The 13,941-nt window shown below is 48.5% G+C and overlaps 1 protein-coding gene across 2 annotated transcripts in view; it reads right to left on the reverse strand.

Moving 5' to 3' along the window:
- The window catches only part of LEMD1 (LEM domain containing 1), a 150,437-nt gene that overhangs the window by 88,504 nt on the left and 47,992 nt on the right, over nucleotides 1–13,941 (reverse strand). For both annotated transcript variants that reach the window (XM_088479660.1, XM_088479659.1), the window contains exons 2-5: nucleotides 10,154–10,274; nucleotides 9,442–9,552; nucleotides 2,219–2,313; nucleotides 246–332 (exon numbers count right to left, since the gene is read on the reverse strand). In XM_088479660.1, the coding sequence (XP_088335786.1) occupies nucleotides 246–332; nucleotides 2,219–2,313; nucleotides 9,442–9,552; nucleotides 10,154–10,274 (414 nt within the window). The remainder of the gene's footprint in view (nucleotides 1–245; nucleotides 333–2,218; nucleotides 2,314–9,441; nucleotides 9,553–10,153; nucleotides 10,275–13,941) is intronic.

The raw sequence follows: 13,941 nt of genomic DNA on the forward strand, positions 1-13,941 counted from the left end.
AGATATTCAGTGATCTACATGAATTACACTAACATTATTAAGTAGACATTTAATACGAGTTCATTTATTTGGATGTTCATCATTACAAAGTAGTAAAACATTTAAAATATTGGCCAGATTTAGCTCTTTGCTGCCAGATTGTTCATTATGTTAATGCTTAACAACAACCCAGAAAGAAAGCAAGATCACCCAGTGATGTGCGGTACTCAAGTGACTATCATGGTACAATGGATAATCAGCATTACATGTGTATATTGGCCTGCAGGAGGGCGTCTTGTTGAACCACTTGATAAGGAAGATCGTCGAGGAACTGGAACATTCACTGTGAAAACCTAGGGGGTTATACAAGGTATTACCAACAAACTAAGCTGTGCGAGCATGATCTATAACTGTATGCTTCTCAATTAACCTTTTTTAGTGCAACATGCTGTAAAATCCACTTTTTGGATTGCATTTATTCCCCTCCAGTGACTTCTCTGCTGCCGTCACAAACTTGCTCAAATACAGTATATGTTCTTGTGCAACAAGTATAAACTGGTTTATAGAATAGAACAAATTAAAAAATGGGGGGATAGCAATTTTGAAAATAGTCAGATGTTTGCTTTCACATTATAAACTTTGTTTCATACAAACTAACCAGTGCCAGTTCCATGTCTAACGACTATTCAAAACCTGCTTAACCAGAACCACTTTGTCATGCTGCCGACAGAGGTAGTGCCCTTCAAGCACCCCCCCTCATAGGGAACCCTGCCTGCCAGCTGTTTAAGTACAACATGACCAAGGTGGGCAGCACGTGAGCAGGGGATGGCTGTAATCCAGCAGCAGCTCCAACACTTGGGACTGAACACAGACTCCAGCACACATGACAGCTTATCGCACTACAGCTCATCTTACACGGAGTCAAGTGGTCCTCATATAATTAACAAGTACTAATAAAATAAAATGTCAGACTGGCTGCATTCCATTACAGTGGCTACTTTCATAATTTTCCATCAAGTCGTGCAACTGAGCAAACTCACCCCTCATTAAAGCTACAAATTTACATACTTAGCAATTTGTAGTTTCTTTGGTTATTGATTTCCAAATACAGCCAGTTCTTCTTAATTCCTGTAATTCCCGTTTAAATCCATACAAGTCAATAAACAAATGGAATAATGTGATTCGTCATATGGTACCTGGATATTTCTAATGACACACATCTGACTTACAGGGTTATAAGGTTACAGGTTGAGCCAAACCACCTCTGCAAATTGCAGAAATAGCTCGATACGCACATCACTGATATATGGCTATACTGGAGGATTAATACCAGCAGAAGCATTGTGGGTTCAGGAACCACATTAAGCCACTTGAGCAGTGAAATATTTTTGGTTTATCTATTGAAAGTCCATATGTCTTATTGTAGTAGCCAGTGATTTTCATCAACTCAATTGTACCTAGCATCTTGGGTTAGGAGTCAAACAACTAGATTGGTCCAATTCAGACACCCACGTGCGTGGCCAGGTGATGCTTTGCTGCTCTATGAACAACTTTATTTCCACAATATTGTTGTTGTAACCATTATGCAATTTGGAGCAACAGCATTCACTATTCTTCTATATCTTATTCCACTGAAGTTGAACATGTTCTGTGAATTAGTCACCAGCATGGAGTCATACACAGTGCATGACCTTTAACAGCTTTATTTTCAATGAATTAAGGGGTCAATCCAATTAGTGGCGAATTGCCATTGGAACGGCATAGAAACGCCAGCAACAGCATGGCAATTCGCCCTCCTCGCGGCCCGATCTCATACCGGCTTCGCACATTTTTGCCGACAGTCCTAAGGGGCTGCATACAGAAATATGTGAGCCTGAAGGTATCTTAAGAGCAGCATACAGATACACTTACTCATGGAGGCGAGAATATCGCCCCTAATTGGATTGAACTCTAAAAATGCTAATTATTGTTTTTCATATATTCTGCTAGTAATGCTATTAGTGTTTTCAGAATTGTGCAATTAAACATTTTAAATGCAACATTCGGTGAAAATATATCTGCATGTTCAAAAGTTCCAATAACTGAAATGTCAAGACTCCTTGAGATGTGAGTTGACTTCAACGTACAAAAGCGCAGCAACACCGGTCTAAAACTTAGCTACAAAACTAAGATATTGTATTGCATATACTTATCTTTCCAGCATAACCTAATTAGGGCCACACTACAAGGGACAACTTACATTTCCTTGGCTGTAGTTATTTCCATGAACTGCCTCATCACTTCTCTCTTCATGCATCTCACTCCTCGTTTCCACCTGGCTCGTCAACTGAAAACCTTTAGAAAGTTGTAGAATAGCATTACCTCAGAACAAAATCCATCACAGGAAGGACTGATCTCATATACACTAGTAGAAAAAGTTAGCAAAGTAATTATTAATATACATTTAGATGTGCCCTCATACACTATTGCCGCAGTAGCCCAAACAGCCATTCCAGGTCCTGTACGACTCGTTCCAAGCATATTTCGCCCTAAAAACAAGAGATATGGTAAGAACTTACCTTTGTTATCTCTGTTTCTACGAAGTCCATAGGGTCCACAGGGTTGACCTTGGGGTATAGCTGGATCTGGATCCACGCAGTTAAAGCTTTGCTGCTCCCAGGATGCACTTGGGTCCGTCCTCCTCTATACCCCGCCCCGGCCACAGGCACCTCAGTTGGTAAGCAGCTAAGGCCGGAGGAGGAGACTAAACAGAGAGAAGGAAGACTGGAACACACAAGAAACCATACTCACAGAAATGGGAGACGGAAAACCGGTGACCAGCCACACAGCCCATTTGAAGCCAGGTGCGTCAGGGCGGGCGCCCTGTGGACCCTATGGACTTCGTAGAAACAGAGATAACAAAGGTAAGTTCTTACCATATCTCTTGTTTTCTACTTCAGGGTCCATAGGGGGTCCACAGGGTTGACCTTGGGGATGTCCCAAAGCAGTACAACTAAGGGCGGGGACGCTCCTGTGCTGAAAGGAGTACCCGGCGCCCAAAGGATGCATCCTGAGAGGCGAAGGTGTCAAACGCATAAAACCTCAAAAACGTCTGAATTGAAGACCAAGTAGCCGCCTTACACAGCTGAACAGCGGAGGCGCCACGTCTAGCAGCCCAAGAGGGACCCACAGAACGAGTGGAATGAGCCTTAACAGAGGCTGGCACAGGTAAACCCTCCTGCGCATAAGCCTCACAAATAACTGAACGAAGCCAACGGGCTATCGTTTGCTTGTTGGCAGGCCAACCCCTCTTGTGAAAACCAAAGAGGACAAACAAAGAATCCGACTTCCTAACCGAAGCAGTCCGGTCCACATAGATTCTAAGTGCCCGGACCACATCCAAGGAAGCCTCACCAGCCGAAAGATCAGGTGACTGAAAAGCTGGCACAACAAGTTCCTGATTAATGTGGAACTTTGAAACCACTTTGGGCAAAAACTCAGGACGCGTGCGGAGCACTGCCCTGTCCTGGTGAAAAATCAGAAAAGGAGGGCGACAGGAAAGCGCCCCCAATTCTGAAACCCTCCTGGCCGAAGCAATTGCCAGGAGAAAAATGGTCTTAAACGTCAGCCACTTGAGCTCCACCGACTCAAGCGGCTCAAAAGGAGGACCCTGCAAGACCCTCAGTACCACCGTCAAGTCCCACGGAGCCACCGGAGGCACGAAGGGAGGCTGGATCCTGAGAACACCTTGGAAAAAGGTGTAAACATCTGGCAGTGTAGCAATCCGTCGCTGAAACCACACGGACAAAGCAGACACATGAACCTTCAGAGAGGCCAGGCGTAAGCCGAGGTCCAAACCCGATTGAAGAAATTCCAAGATTCTGGAAACCCGGAACACCTGCGGATCATAGTTTCTGGATTCACACCATTGAAAATAAGTGCGCCACACCCTGTGGTAAATCCGCGCGGAGGCAGGCTTGCGTGCCCTAAGCATGGTACCAATCACTGAACTGGAGAAACCCCTAGACCTCAAGACGGCTGTCTCAAGAGCCACGCCGTCAAAGACAGCCGACCCAGATCCGGGTAAAGGCAGGGCCCCTGAGACAACAGGTCCCGACGCTGAGGAAGAAGGTACGGAGCGTCGATGGAGAGGCACCTCAGATCGGAGTACCAAGGACGTCTGGGCCACGCCGGAGCCACCAGCACGAGCGTGCCGCCGTCCTGCTTGAATTTCCGCAGAACCCGAGGAAGTAAGGATATCGGAGGAAACAGATACGCCAGGTGAAACGTCCATTTCACCGACAGAGCGTCTACCAGACAGGCGCCTGCGTCTCTTGTCCTTGACCCGTAAACGGGCAACTTGTGATTGTGACGGGAGGCCATCAAGTCCAGCTCCGGCAGCCCCCACCTGTCCACGAGTAGCTGAAACACCTCTGGGTGAAGCGACCATTCCCCGGGATGCACATCGTGACGGCTGAGGAAGTCCGCCTCCCAATTGAGGACTCCGGGAATGAAGACTGCCGAGATCGCTGGAACGTGACACTCCGCCCAAGCAAGAATGCGAGACACCTCCGACATTGCTGCCCGACTGCGAGTTCCCCCTTGGTGGTTGATGTTGTCGGACTGCACCTGAACCGCCCTTCCGTGAAGAGCGGGGCCGGACGACTGCAGGGCCCTGTACACAGCCCGCAGTTCCAGGATGTTGATGGGGAGAAGTGCTTCTTCCGCGGACCAACGACCCTGAAGCGATAATGAGCCGGTCACTGCCCCCCAACCCCGAAGACTGGCATCAGTCGTGAGCAGGATCCAGTCCGGGATCCAAAAGGGGCGCCCCTCGACCAGATGCACCGTCTGAAGCCACCAAGCCAAAGACTGCCGAACCTCCGCGGACAACACCAGCATCTGAGAGCGGATCCGGTGAGGTAACCCGTTCCATTCCGATAGAATCAGCCCCTGCAGGGGCCGGGAATGGAACTGGGCAAATTCCACCATGTCGAATGTCGACACCATGGACCCCAGAACTCTCATAGCTGAATGGACCGACAGGCGGCAACTGCTCAGGCAACTGTGTATCCGCAGCTGCAGGGAGGAGACCTTCTCTGGAGTCAGGAAAATCCACTGCTGACGAGAATCCAGCAGGGCTCCCAAATGAACCATCCACTGTGATGGAATCAGGGAGGACTTCTTCCAGTTTATCAACCACCCGTGTGCTTGAAGACAAGCAATGGTCAGGTGGAGATGTCGAAGAAGCACCTCCGGGGAGCTCGCCAGCAGCAGAAGATCGTCCAGGTACGGCAACAGACGTAGACCCTGACCCCGAAGGTGGGCAGCCATAACCGCCATCACCTTGGTGAACACCCTCGGAGCCGTGGAAAGGCCAAAAGGCAACGCCCGAAATTGGTAGTGATGGTTCAGGATAGCAAACCTCAGATACCGCTGATGTGCCGGTGCTATGGGCACATGGAGATAGGCGTCCTGGATATCGAGGGAGACCATATAATCCCCGGGTTCCATCGCCAGAATGATGGAACGTAACGTTTCCATCCTGAACCTGGGAACTCTGAGGTATCTGTTCAGAGACTTCAAATTCAGGATAGGGCGATGAGAACCATTGGGTTTCTGTACCAGAAACAGAGTAGAATAGTACCCCGTCCCGCGCTGAGACTGCGGAACGGGAACAATGACCCCTGCTTGTAGCAAGGATTCTATAGCTACCTGAATCTGACCAGCTTTGGTCTTGTCCAGAGAAGGACTCGTACAGAAAAACTGGTGGGGCGGCCTGAACCGAAAAGACAGGGCGTACCCCTGAGAGACTACTTCTCGAACCCAGGCATCCGTGGTGGTATTGTGCCAACACTGGGCGAATTGGAGAAGTCGGCCTCCCACTCTGGGGTCCCCCAGAGAGAGGCCCGTCCCATCAGGCAGCAGGCTTATCCTCCTGCTTGGAAGAAGGGCGCCGAGCACTCCATGCCTGCTTCTTGGGCTTGGGTGCGGCCTTGGTCGCCGAATGTCTCGGGAAGGACTGGCCCTTGGCCTTACCCTGAACCCGAAAGGACCGAAAGGCAGAGCTCCTCACCTTAGCCGGCGCAGAGGCCGAAGGGAGAAAAGCCGACTTGGACTTAGCCAAAGTATCCACTATTCTGTCCAAATCCGGACCAAATAGTAAATCACCATTAAAAGGCAAGGCCTCCAGACCCTTTTTTGAATCTGCATCAGCCCTCCAGGACCTCAGCCACAGGGAGCGCCGAGCAGATACCGCTGCAGCCGACACCCTAGAAGTGAGCAGGCTGGCATCCAAAGACGCTTCCCCAATATAGGAAGCTGCATCCCGCATCTGTCCCACTAACGCTCTCTGGATATCCGGAGCCTCATCAGGAAAGGTATCCTCCAAGGCATTGGCCCATGCCTCAATGGCTTTAGCCACCCAGGAGATAGCCATGGACGGGCGAGCCACCGCCCCGGAAAGAGAATAAATGGACTTTAAACAAGTCTCCACCTTCCTGTCCGTGGGATCCTTCAAAGAGGAGATAGACGGCAATGGCAACGTCGCGCTTTTGATCAAGCGGGTAACGTGGGAATCCACCGCCGGCGGAGTTTCCCATTTCCTGCAATGAGCTTCAGGAAAAGGATAGTTCGCCGCCAACCTCTTCTGTGGATGGAACCTCTTACTAGGTAATTGCCAGGCCGCCGCCATATGATCCGATAATTGATCAGACAGGGGGAACACAGTTGAGGTCACCTTGGCCTTTTTAAAATTAGGAAACTTCGACCTAGGAGCCGGCGCATCATCCTCAACATGTAGGATAGCCCGCACCGCCCTAACTAAGGCTGGAACATTAATGGAGGACTTAGCTTCCACCTCCTGCCCCATGACGTCAGAGTCCTCATGGATTTCTCCATCATCTGAGGACACTTCCGAGTCCGACAACTGCGCAGCTAGTGAACTCACAACCGGACGTTTAGACACCCTTGGTGGCACATCACCTTGCAACATAGACTGAAACGCCGAGGATGAAGCCGCCAGACTCTGTACGGAGCTGGATAGAACATCCACCCAAGGCGGAGGAGCCGTCGGAGCAACACTCTGCAAAGGCACTACAGACTGACACGTCCCTGGGGAAGACTGCACATACACAGGCAGTCCCGAGTAAGGACCCACAGTCTGGGCCCCGGGGGAAGACCGCAACATTTGTGGAACCCTCGGGGAATGGGGGATGGTGGGCTGCGGTAACGCCCTAGAAGGGACCACTGATGGGACCGATAACCGGTCCGCAATAGACGCCAGCACCTGTGAAAACATCGCCCAAGGAGGGTCCTGTGATACAGGGGGGTTGGAGGGGCCCGGTACCAGCTGGCACCGCCCGCACAGACCATCCTGAGATAAGTCCTCCCCATCAACTCCAGCAGCACAGCGTCTGCAGGAAAATAACACAGGAGCCACAGAGCGCTCAGTCTCCTCATCAGACATGATACCGTAAATACACAAGAAATAGGTATCACCAGAGGAATTACGGTTTTAACACCCGCGCACTCACCAGTATGCGAAACAACAGCCCAGATATGGTACTGTGTAGCACACAACAGTATGTGACTGACCCCACAAATACGTGTTTTATATATGTGAGGGTCTCAGAAAAACGCCCTTCCCCCACACACCTGCCGGGCCGTAGGAGAAGGAAAGGGATAGTTATAAGCTGACAGTAAGGAGAATAAGTCACAGACAGGCAGCACTAGCAATAGTCACATACAATGCAGAAAAGTTATACTCACTGCACCTTCCGCTACAATCAACCGCCCAGATTCAGTGTCTGGGAGGGCTATAGCGCTGTGTACACTGTCCTTTAGCAGGGGAGAGGTACACAGGGGGACCGGTCCACTTGATACCGCCTGGGAGTCTGCGATGTGTCAGTAAAGATGGCCGCCGGAGACCTCAGAGGAGGAGTGGCCGAGAGATAAGAGCAGCTCAGCGACGCCAGACTGCTTGTTGAAAGGCGCGCTGAGCTGAGGGGAGGAGCCGCTAGACAGGGAAGGCTGCCTCCCCTGGCTAGCAATTAACCCCCGGGTTGCCGGTCCCGCTACCAGCCTGATACCCTGGTGGTCTAGCGGACACGCGGGGTATTCCTCAATTGAGGGGGAGCCCGCCGCCGCCGCTAGCGCCTCCGGTCTGTCCCCAGAGACCGGAGGCTCCTGACTGCATTGAAGTATCCGCGGGCCTCCGCACGCGGCGACCCGCGGCTTACCTGATCCCCGTCGCGTCCGGCAGCAGTCAAGGGAGTCCCCAGAGCCCGGCTAGTACAGGCTCTGGGGTCCCGCCGCGATCCCCAGAGCTGTACTGGCGTCGCGGCGCCAGCGGGGAGAAAGAGCGGCAGCGTGGACGTCCTAAAGGACAGTCTGATGCTGCCGCTCTAAAAGTGTAAAAAAAGAAGAAAAAAATAAAAAATTTCTCTTTTAAAATAAAGCTTAGGGGCTGCTCCTGCAGCCCCACTGCGACAGGGTGACCCGACTCCGGCCGGGCACCAACTAAAACTGAGGTGCCTGTGGCCGGGGCGGGGTATAGAGGAGGACGGACCCAAGTGCATCCTGGGAGCAGCAAAGCTTTAACTGCGTGGTGCCCGTGGATCCAGATCCAGCTATACCCCAAGGTCAACCCTGTGTACCCCCTATGGACCCTGAAGTAGAAATGTCCCTTAGTTGCAATACACTGACAGAACTGCTTAACAAGACTTCACTGAATAATTTGATAGGTGAAACTTGCACATCTGTGTGCGTACGAGTCTGAATCTGTATACAAAGTGTTACAATGCGGCGGCCGCAGCTTTTCCTCACGCCAAGTTTCCTTGTTTCTCTGCGACTTCGTACATATTGAACGCAAATTCCCGTGCAGTTTAAGTCACAGTGCGGTATCTCTAGTACATGGCATTTTGAGGCTAAGTGTATGAGGACACATCTGTATTTGTTATGACTTGGACAAAATTGCAGATCAATTCTTGTTGAGGATTGGAAATTAAACATTCTGAAAATCTTTTCTATAGTGTAGATTAGTCTGCAAGAATTTAGGGTTTGGAGATCTACATAAAGTTTTAACCTAAGCAATTATTTGATTATTACACTCATGTAACATAAACCCCAATTAAAATAAGTTTTGGGGGAGAGGTGGAGAGTAGTTGGCAGGTTAATGGTTTAATAGTAAATCTTGATGAAATTTCCAAATACTACTTTGTCTGTATGCTGGCTAGGGAATCGGTATGTAATGCCGACTGTCGGGATGCCTCCTGTCAAAATATCGACAGCGGCATCCCGATGGTTGGTATACCTCGTTCGGGCTGGCGTCCATCTGTGTTCCGGCGTCTGGATTATTCGACGCCTATTGAGAGTCCCTTGTTGGTCTTCCCCAGTCATGATTTAGACTGGTAGCATCGCGGCGGTCTCATAACTACGTCCCCTGGCTAGGTAAATAAGACTTCTAACAGAATAAGCACTGACCTTCATCTTCACTGTCTGAATACTGATCCTCGTAGCCTGCATTGTTTTCTTGGACGTGTAACTCTTCCAGTAATTGCTGCAGCCTCGTTTCATAAACACTCCTTGTACTGGCTATACAAAACAGGAAATTAATAAAATGAAAATCCCTAAGAGTACAAATGTTTTATACCCCTGATCACCCTACCTTTTCAGCTACTTATAGTGGTGATCAGCATATGGGTCAAGCTTTGCTAAAAATGCAGTGTTTCAGCAATGCTTCTATACAATATCACCAGGTAAAATAAAGCATTGCCGACAAACCACCCTTTAAGTACTGCTAACCGCAAATGATGGTTCTAGAAAGGAAACAAGTGAACCATAGAGCAATATGCAATGATAAAATTCTTGGCTTCTACTCTCTGGAACACTCTAGATGCAAAAATTTCCACAGACAGATTCCGATTATACAGATTAACTACATTGGCTTAAATGAAGATGCATTTACTGTCCTGCATGTTAATGATCGCAAGACACAATAACAAGAAGGCAAAATTGAGACAAGGTTGAATATTCAAAAGCATGCGCATAAATACCCCCTTGGAAAACCAAACAGCAGCAAATGAGTAATTCTCATCTCTTTATTATACAGGAAACGCTTTTACTCATACTGTACCACATTCACGCTCTGACACTCCCTTGCTCATGACAGCACTGTAAAATAAGATTTGCATACGTAAGATAGGTCCCGGGTTGACCCCAAGTTTCAGCAGCTGTTCCTTGAGCTCACTGTTGCTTAAGCTTCTTACATTCATCTTCTCTCTTGCGTTTTCCTTTTGGTTTGCAAAAGGCAAAAACTGAGAAAAAAAAAAAGGAGCGGTGATAAAAGGGAATCAAGAAAACTATTACATTTAGAGTATAATTGAATCACCATCAAACATGTCCCATGCATAAATATATGAACCTGATGTCCTAACAACTTTTTTAAATTCCAACAAAGAGGCAATATAAAAAAAAAATGTTTAAATATACAAAGTAAATTCCTAGGCCCCATATACAGTATTATGCAAGTGTTCACAATCACAATGCATATTCAAAGCTCTTTATAGAAAAATACAATACACAGCATTTGTTGCATCCTTGTGTCACCTATGAGAATTCTACATGTAACCATCTCTACTCTGCCTCACATACCTAAGGCACGTTTCATAAAGGAGCAAGCGCCCTGGGCTCCCATTACTCTTCTTTCTGAACCCAAGTGTAGCCTGCATACCAATCAAAGCCTGGGCTACTGGTGAGTGGATTGGCCTGGTGGACCTGGCTGGTGGCAGAGTGACCTCTTAACAAAAAATTATATATATATATATATATATATATATATATATAATATATTTATTTAAACACACCAGCCTGCCAGCGCATCCACAATGTCTTGCCCCCAGCTGCAATGCTGACCCGGCCCAATCCCAGGGCTCTAAGCTCTGCAGCATCTACCAGGTCTTCTCTGCATACAGTGCAGAGCTATCACAGTGGGAGGATTGGAGCCGAAAGTGAGGCCGTGCTGCCGGGGAGGAAGTGACGGGGCAGGGGTAGCTGCTCCTGCTGCTGTTGATCCTGGCACTGAAATCAACTGAAGATGGAACACACACTGCAGCCCCGGGTAGATTGTTTTAGCACTGGTGGCCAGGAGGCTGCAAGCTTTTGGGACCACTGAGGAGCAGCAGGTAAGAAACGCTGGAGGGTCCAGACAGGGGGCAGGTCCAGGAACGGGACAGAAATAATCCCACATGCTTAAGAAAAGAGTGGGTGTGCACTGTGCAGTTATATGGGGGCTGGGGATCTAGGACTGCAGTAAGATCAGGACTGGTGATGTGGGGGTGCAGTGTGATTTGGGGTTGCAGGGTGACCTGGAGTGTCATAAGATGGGGGCTGGTTATGTTTTAGTACAGGATGGCTTGGTGTGGGGTGACATGGGGGTGCAATAAGACTGGATTTGGGGTGCAGTAAGGGTGGGTGCAGGGTGACATGAAGGTACAGTAGACTAGATGCATGTTAACATGGGGTGCAGTATGGCTGGGTGCAGGGTGACATGGGGTGCAGTAAAGCTATGGTCATGGTGATGTGGGTACAGTACGATGGGTCTGGTCATGTTTGTACAGTAAGACTGGGTGCGTGGTAAAATGGGGTTGTAGTAAAAGGGGGCTAGTGATGTTGGTACAGTAAGAATGGTTGCTGGTGACATGGGGGTGTAATAAGATGGATTTGGTGATATGTGATACAGTAATGTAAGATTAGGTGCATGGTGACATGGGGGTGCAGTAAGACCGGGGCTGGTGATGTGGGTAGTGGGAGCAGTGTGCCAGTTTCCCCCTGTGGCAGTCCCGACACCTGCAAACAGTGTTATCGAAGAAAGGTAAGGTAAGTATTGCTGGAGATACAAGTGAATGGGGCAAAATAGGACACACAAGGACATGGAGCAAGGTACACAGAAGTTGGAGCTGGGGGAGACACCAGAGATGGTTCTGGGGGCACAGAGGAGATGGCGTTGGAAAGACGTAAGAGGGGGAGGCATGGCTGGTGCTGGAGACACACAGGTAGGACCACTGGTCAGATTAGTATTTTACCCTGCACAAAAACTTCTGTTCCTATGTATTATCTGGGTGAACCTCTGTTGCATGTTCATGACTTTGGTTTTGTTCCTACGCAAACAGGTGGTTTCCAGACAATGTGATCTCCTGCATTAATAGTGAATACTGACTCAAGACACTCCCTGTCAGAGGTTCCCCATTGCAGAGAGATCATATAGGTAAGAAAATACTTATTCACATGCTTGCTGTATTTATTAACTGTAGAGAGGGACTGGGGGCATATCAATCAGCTCCCGAAGTGGTGGGCATGCTCCCAGCATGATAAACACAAGAGGAATGGTTTGTGGGCATGGCATTTCACATGAGGCCACACCCACTGTTTAGGGCACGCATCTTCGGTGCGCGCACATATGGCCTCATGATTTTTTCCAGGGCTACTTTAAATTCCCAATCAGCCCCTGCCTGTCACAGTTCGTCTTGCTCAAAGCGAAGTAACCGTACAATAACAATAAAGCACATTTTCATCTCCAATCAAAAAAAAAAATCTTCCTAACATGAGCAAAATAGCTTAAAAAGGAATGACAGGGAAGCCACTAACCTTTTTAGTGCTCATATTACTTATGTAAATGTTTGTATGTGTTGCATTTTGGCTTGTAATGTTGATATCTGGCAAGTCAAAAATTATCCGTACTCCAGGTATATTAAAACTTCTGCTGGCTGCACTGCTTTTTCAATGCTTTCTGTACTAGGTCGCTGTCTCCCCAGTGCAGATTTGAACGTGTTACGTCAGTTCGTTTGTGACTGCAGTGCAAGAAAAAAATGCCTCACTTGTGATTTGCAAGAAAGAAAAGCAGCGTGCAGTGATTTTTATTTTGTGGTCTGAGGGTGTGTCTGGTGTTGATATTTATCGAAGATTTTGTGCACAGTATGGAGAAAGTGTTTTGTTGCGAAGAAGTGTGTATGAATGGATAGAGAAGTTCAAAGAAAGTCGCACAAGTGTCAGCCATGAAGGAGGAGCCGGACGCACGTCCACGACTGATGAGAATATTGAGCGTGTACGTGAACAGATTCTGTTGGACAGACGAGTGACAGTGGATTATGTTGCAAAGAGGCCCTAAGAGAACAAAGATTCTTCTGATGAAGAGGTGAAGACAGCGGTGCATTTGTGGCTCACAGCTCAGCCCAAAACATTTTTAATGAGTGAATACGAAAGCTTGTTGACAAATGCGTATTGAGAAACAGGGAGATTATGTTGAAAATATGAGATATGGTAAGAACTTACCCTTGTTATCTCTATTTCTACGAAGTCCATAGGGTTCCACAGGATACCTTGGGGTATAGGTGTGACGTCAGTCGCTGGGCACCATAGAGTTAAGCTTTTCAGCCTCCCAGGATGCACTAGGGTCCCCCTCCTATACCCCGCCCCCGAGCCAAGGCACCTCAGTTAGTTATCAAGCCATAGGCCGGAGGAGGAGAAGGAAGAGAGAGAAAAAAGATCTGGACACATACAAGAATCACATTCTCACCAGAGGGAGACGGAAAACCGGTGACCAGAGCAAAGCCCATCTGCAGCACAGGTGCGACAGGGCGGGAGTCCTGTGGAACCCTATGGACTTCGTAGAAATAGAGATAACAAGGGTAAGTTCTTACCATATCTCATATTTTCGACTTCAGGGTCCATAGGGTATCCACAGGATACCTTGGGGATGTCCCAAAGCAGTATCCTTTAAGGGTGGTTTCGGGCGTTACCAAAAGGTAACGCCCGAAACTGGAAGTGGTCGCTGCGGATTGCAAACCTGAGGAACTGTTGATGGCGCAAAAGAATAGGGACATGCAGGTAAGCGTCCTGTATGTCCAATGACACCATGTAGTCCCCAGGTTCCAGCGCCAGAATGATGGACCGTAGGGTCTCCATCCGAAACTTCGGGACCCGCAA

This window comes from Taudactylus pleione, unplaced genomic scaffold, assembly GCF_031769625.1.
Source record: "Taudactylus pleione unplaced genomic scaffold, aTauple2 ptg000242l, whole genome shotgun sequence".
Classification (NCBI taxonomy): Eukaryota; Metazoa; Chordata; class Amphibia; order Anura; family Myobatrachidae; genus Taudactylus; species Taudactylus pleione.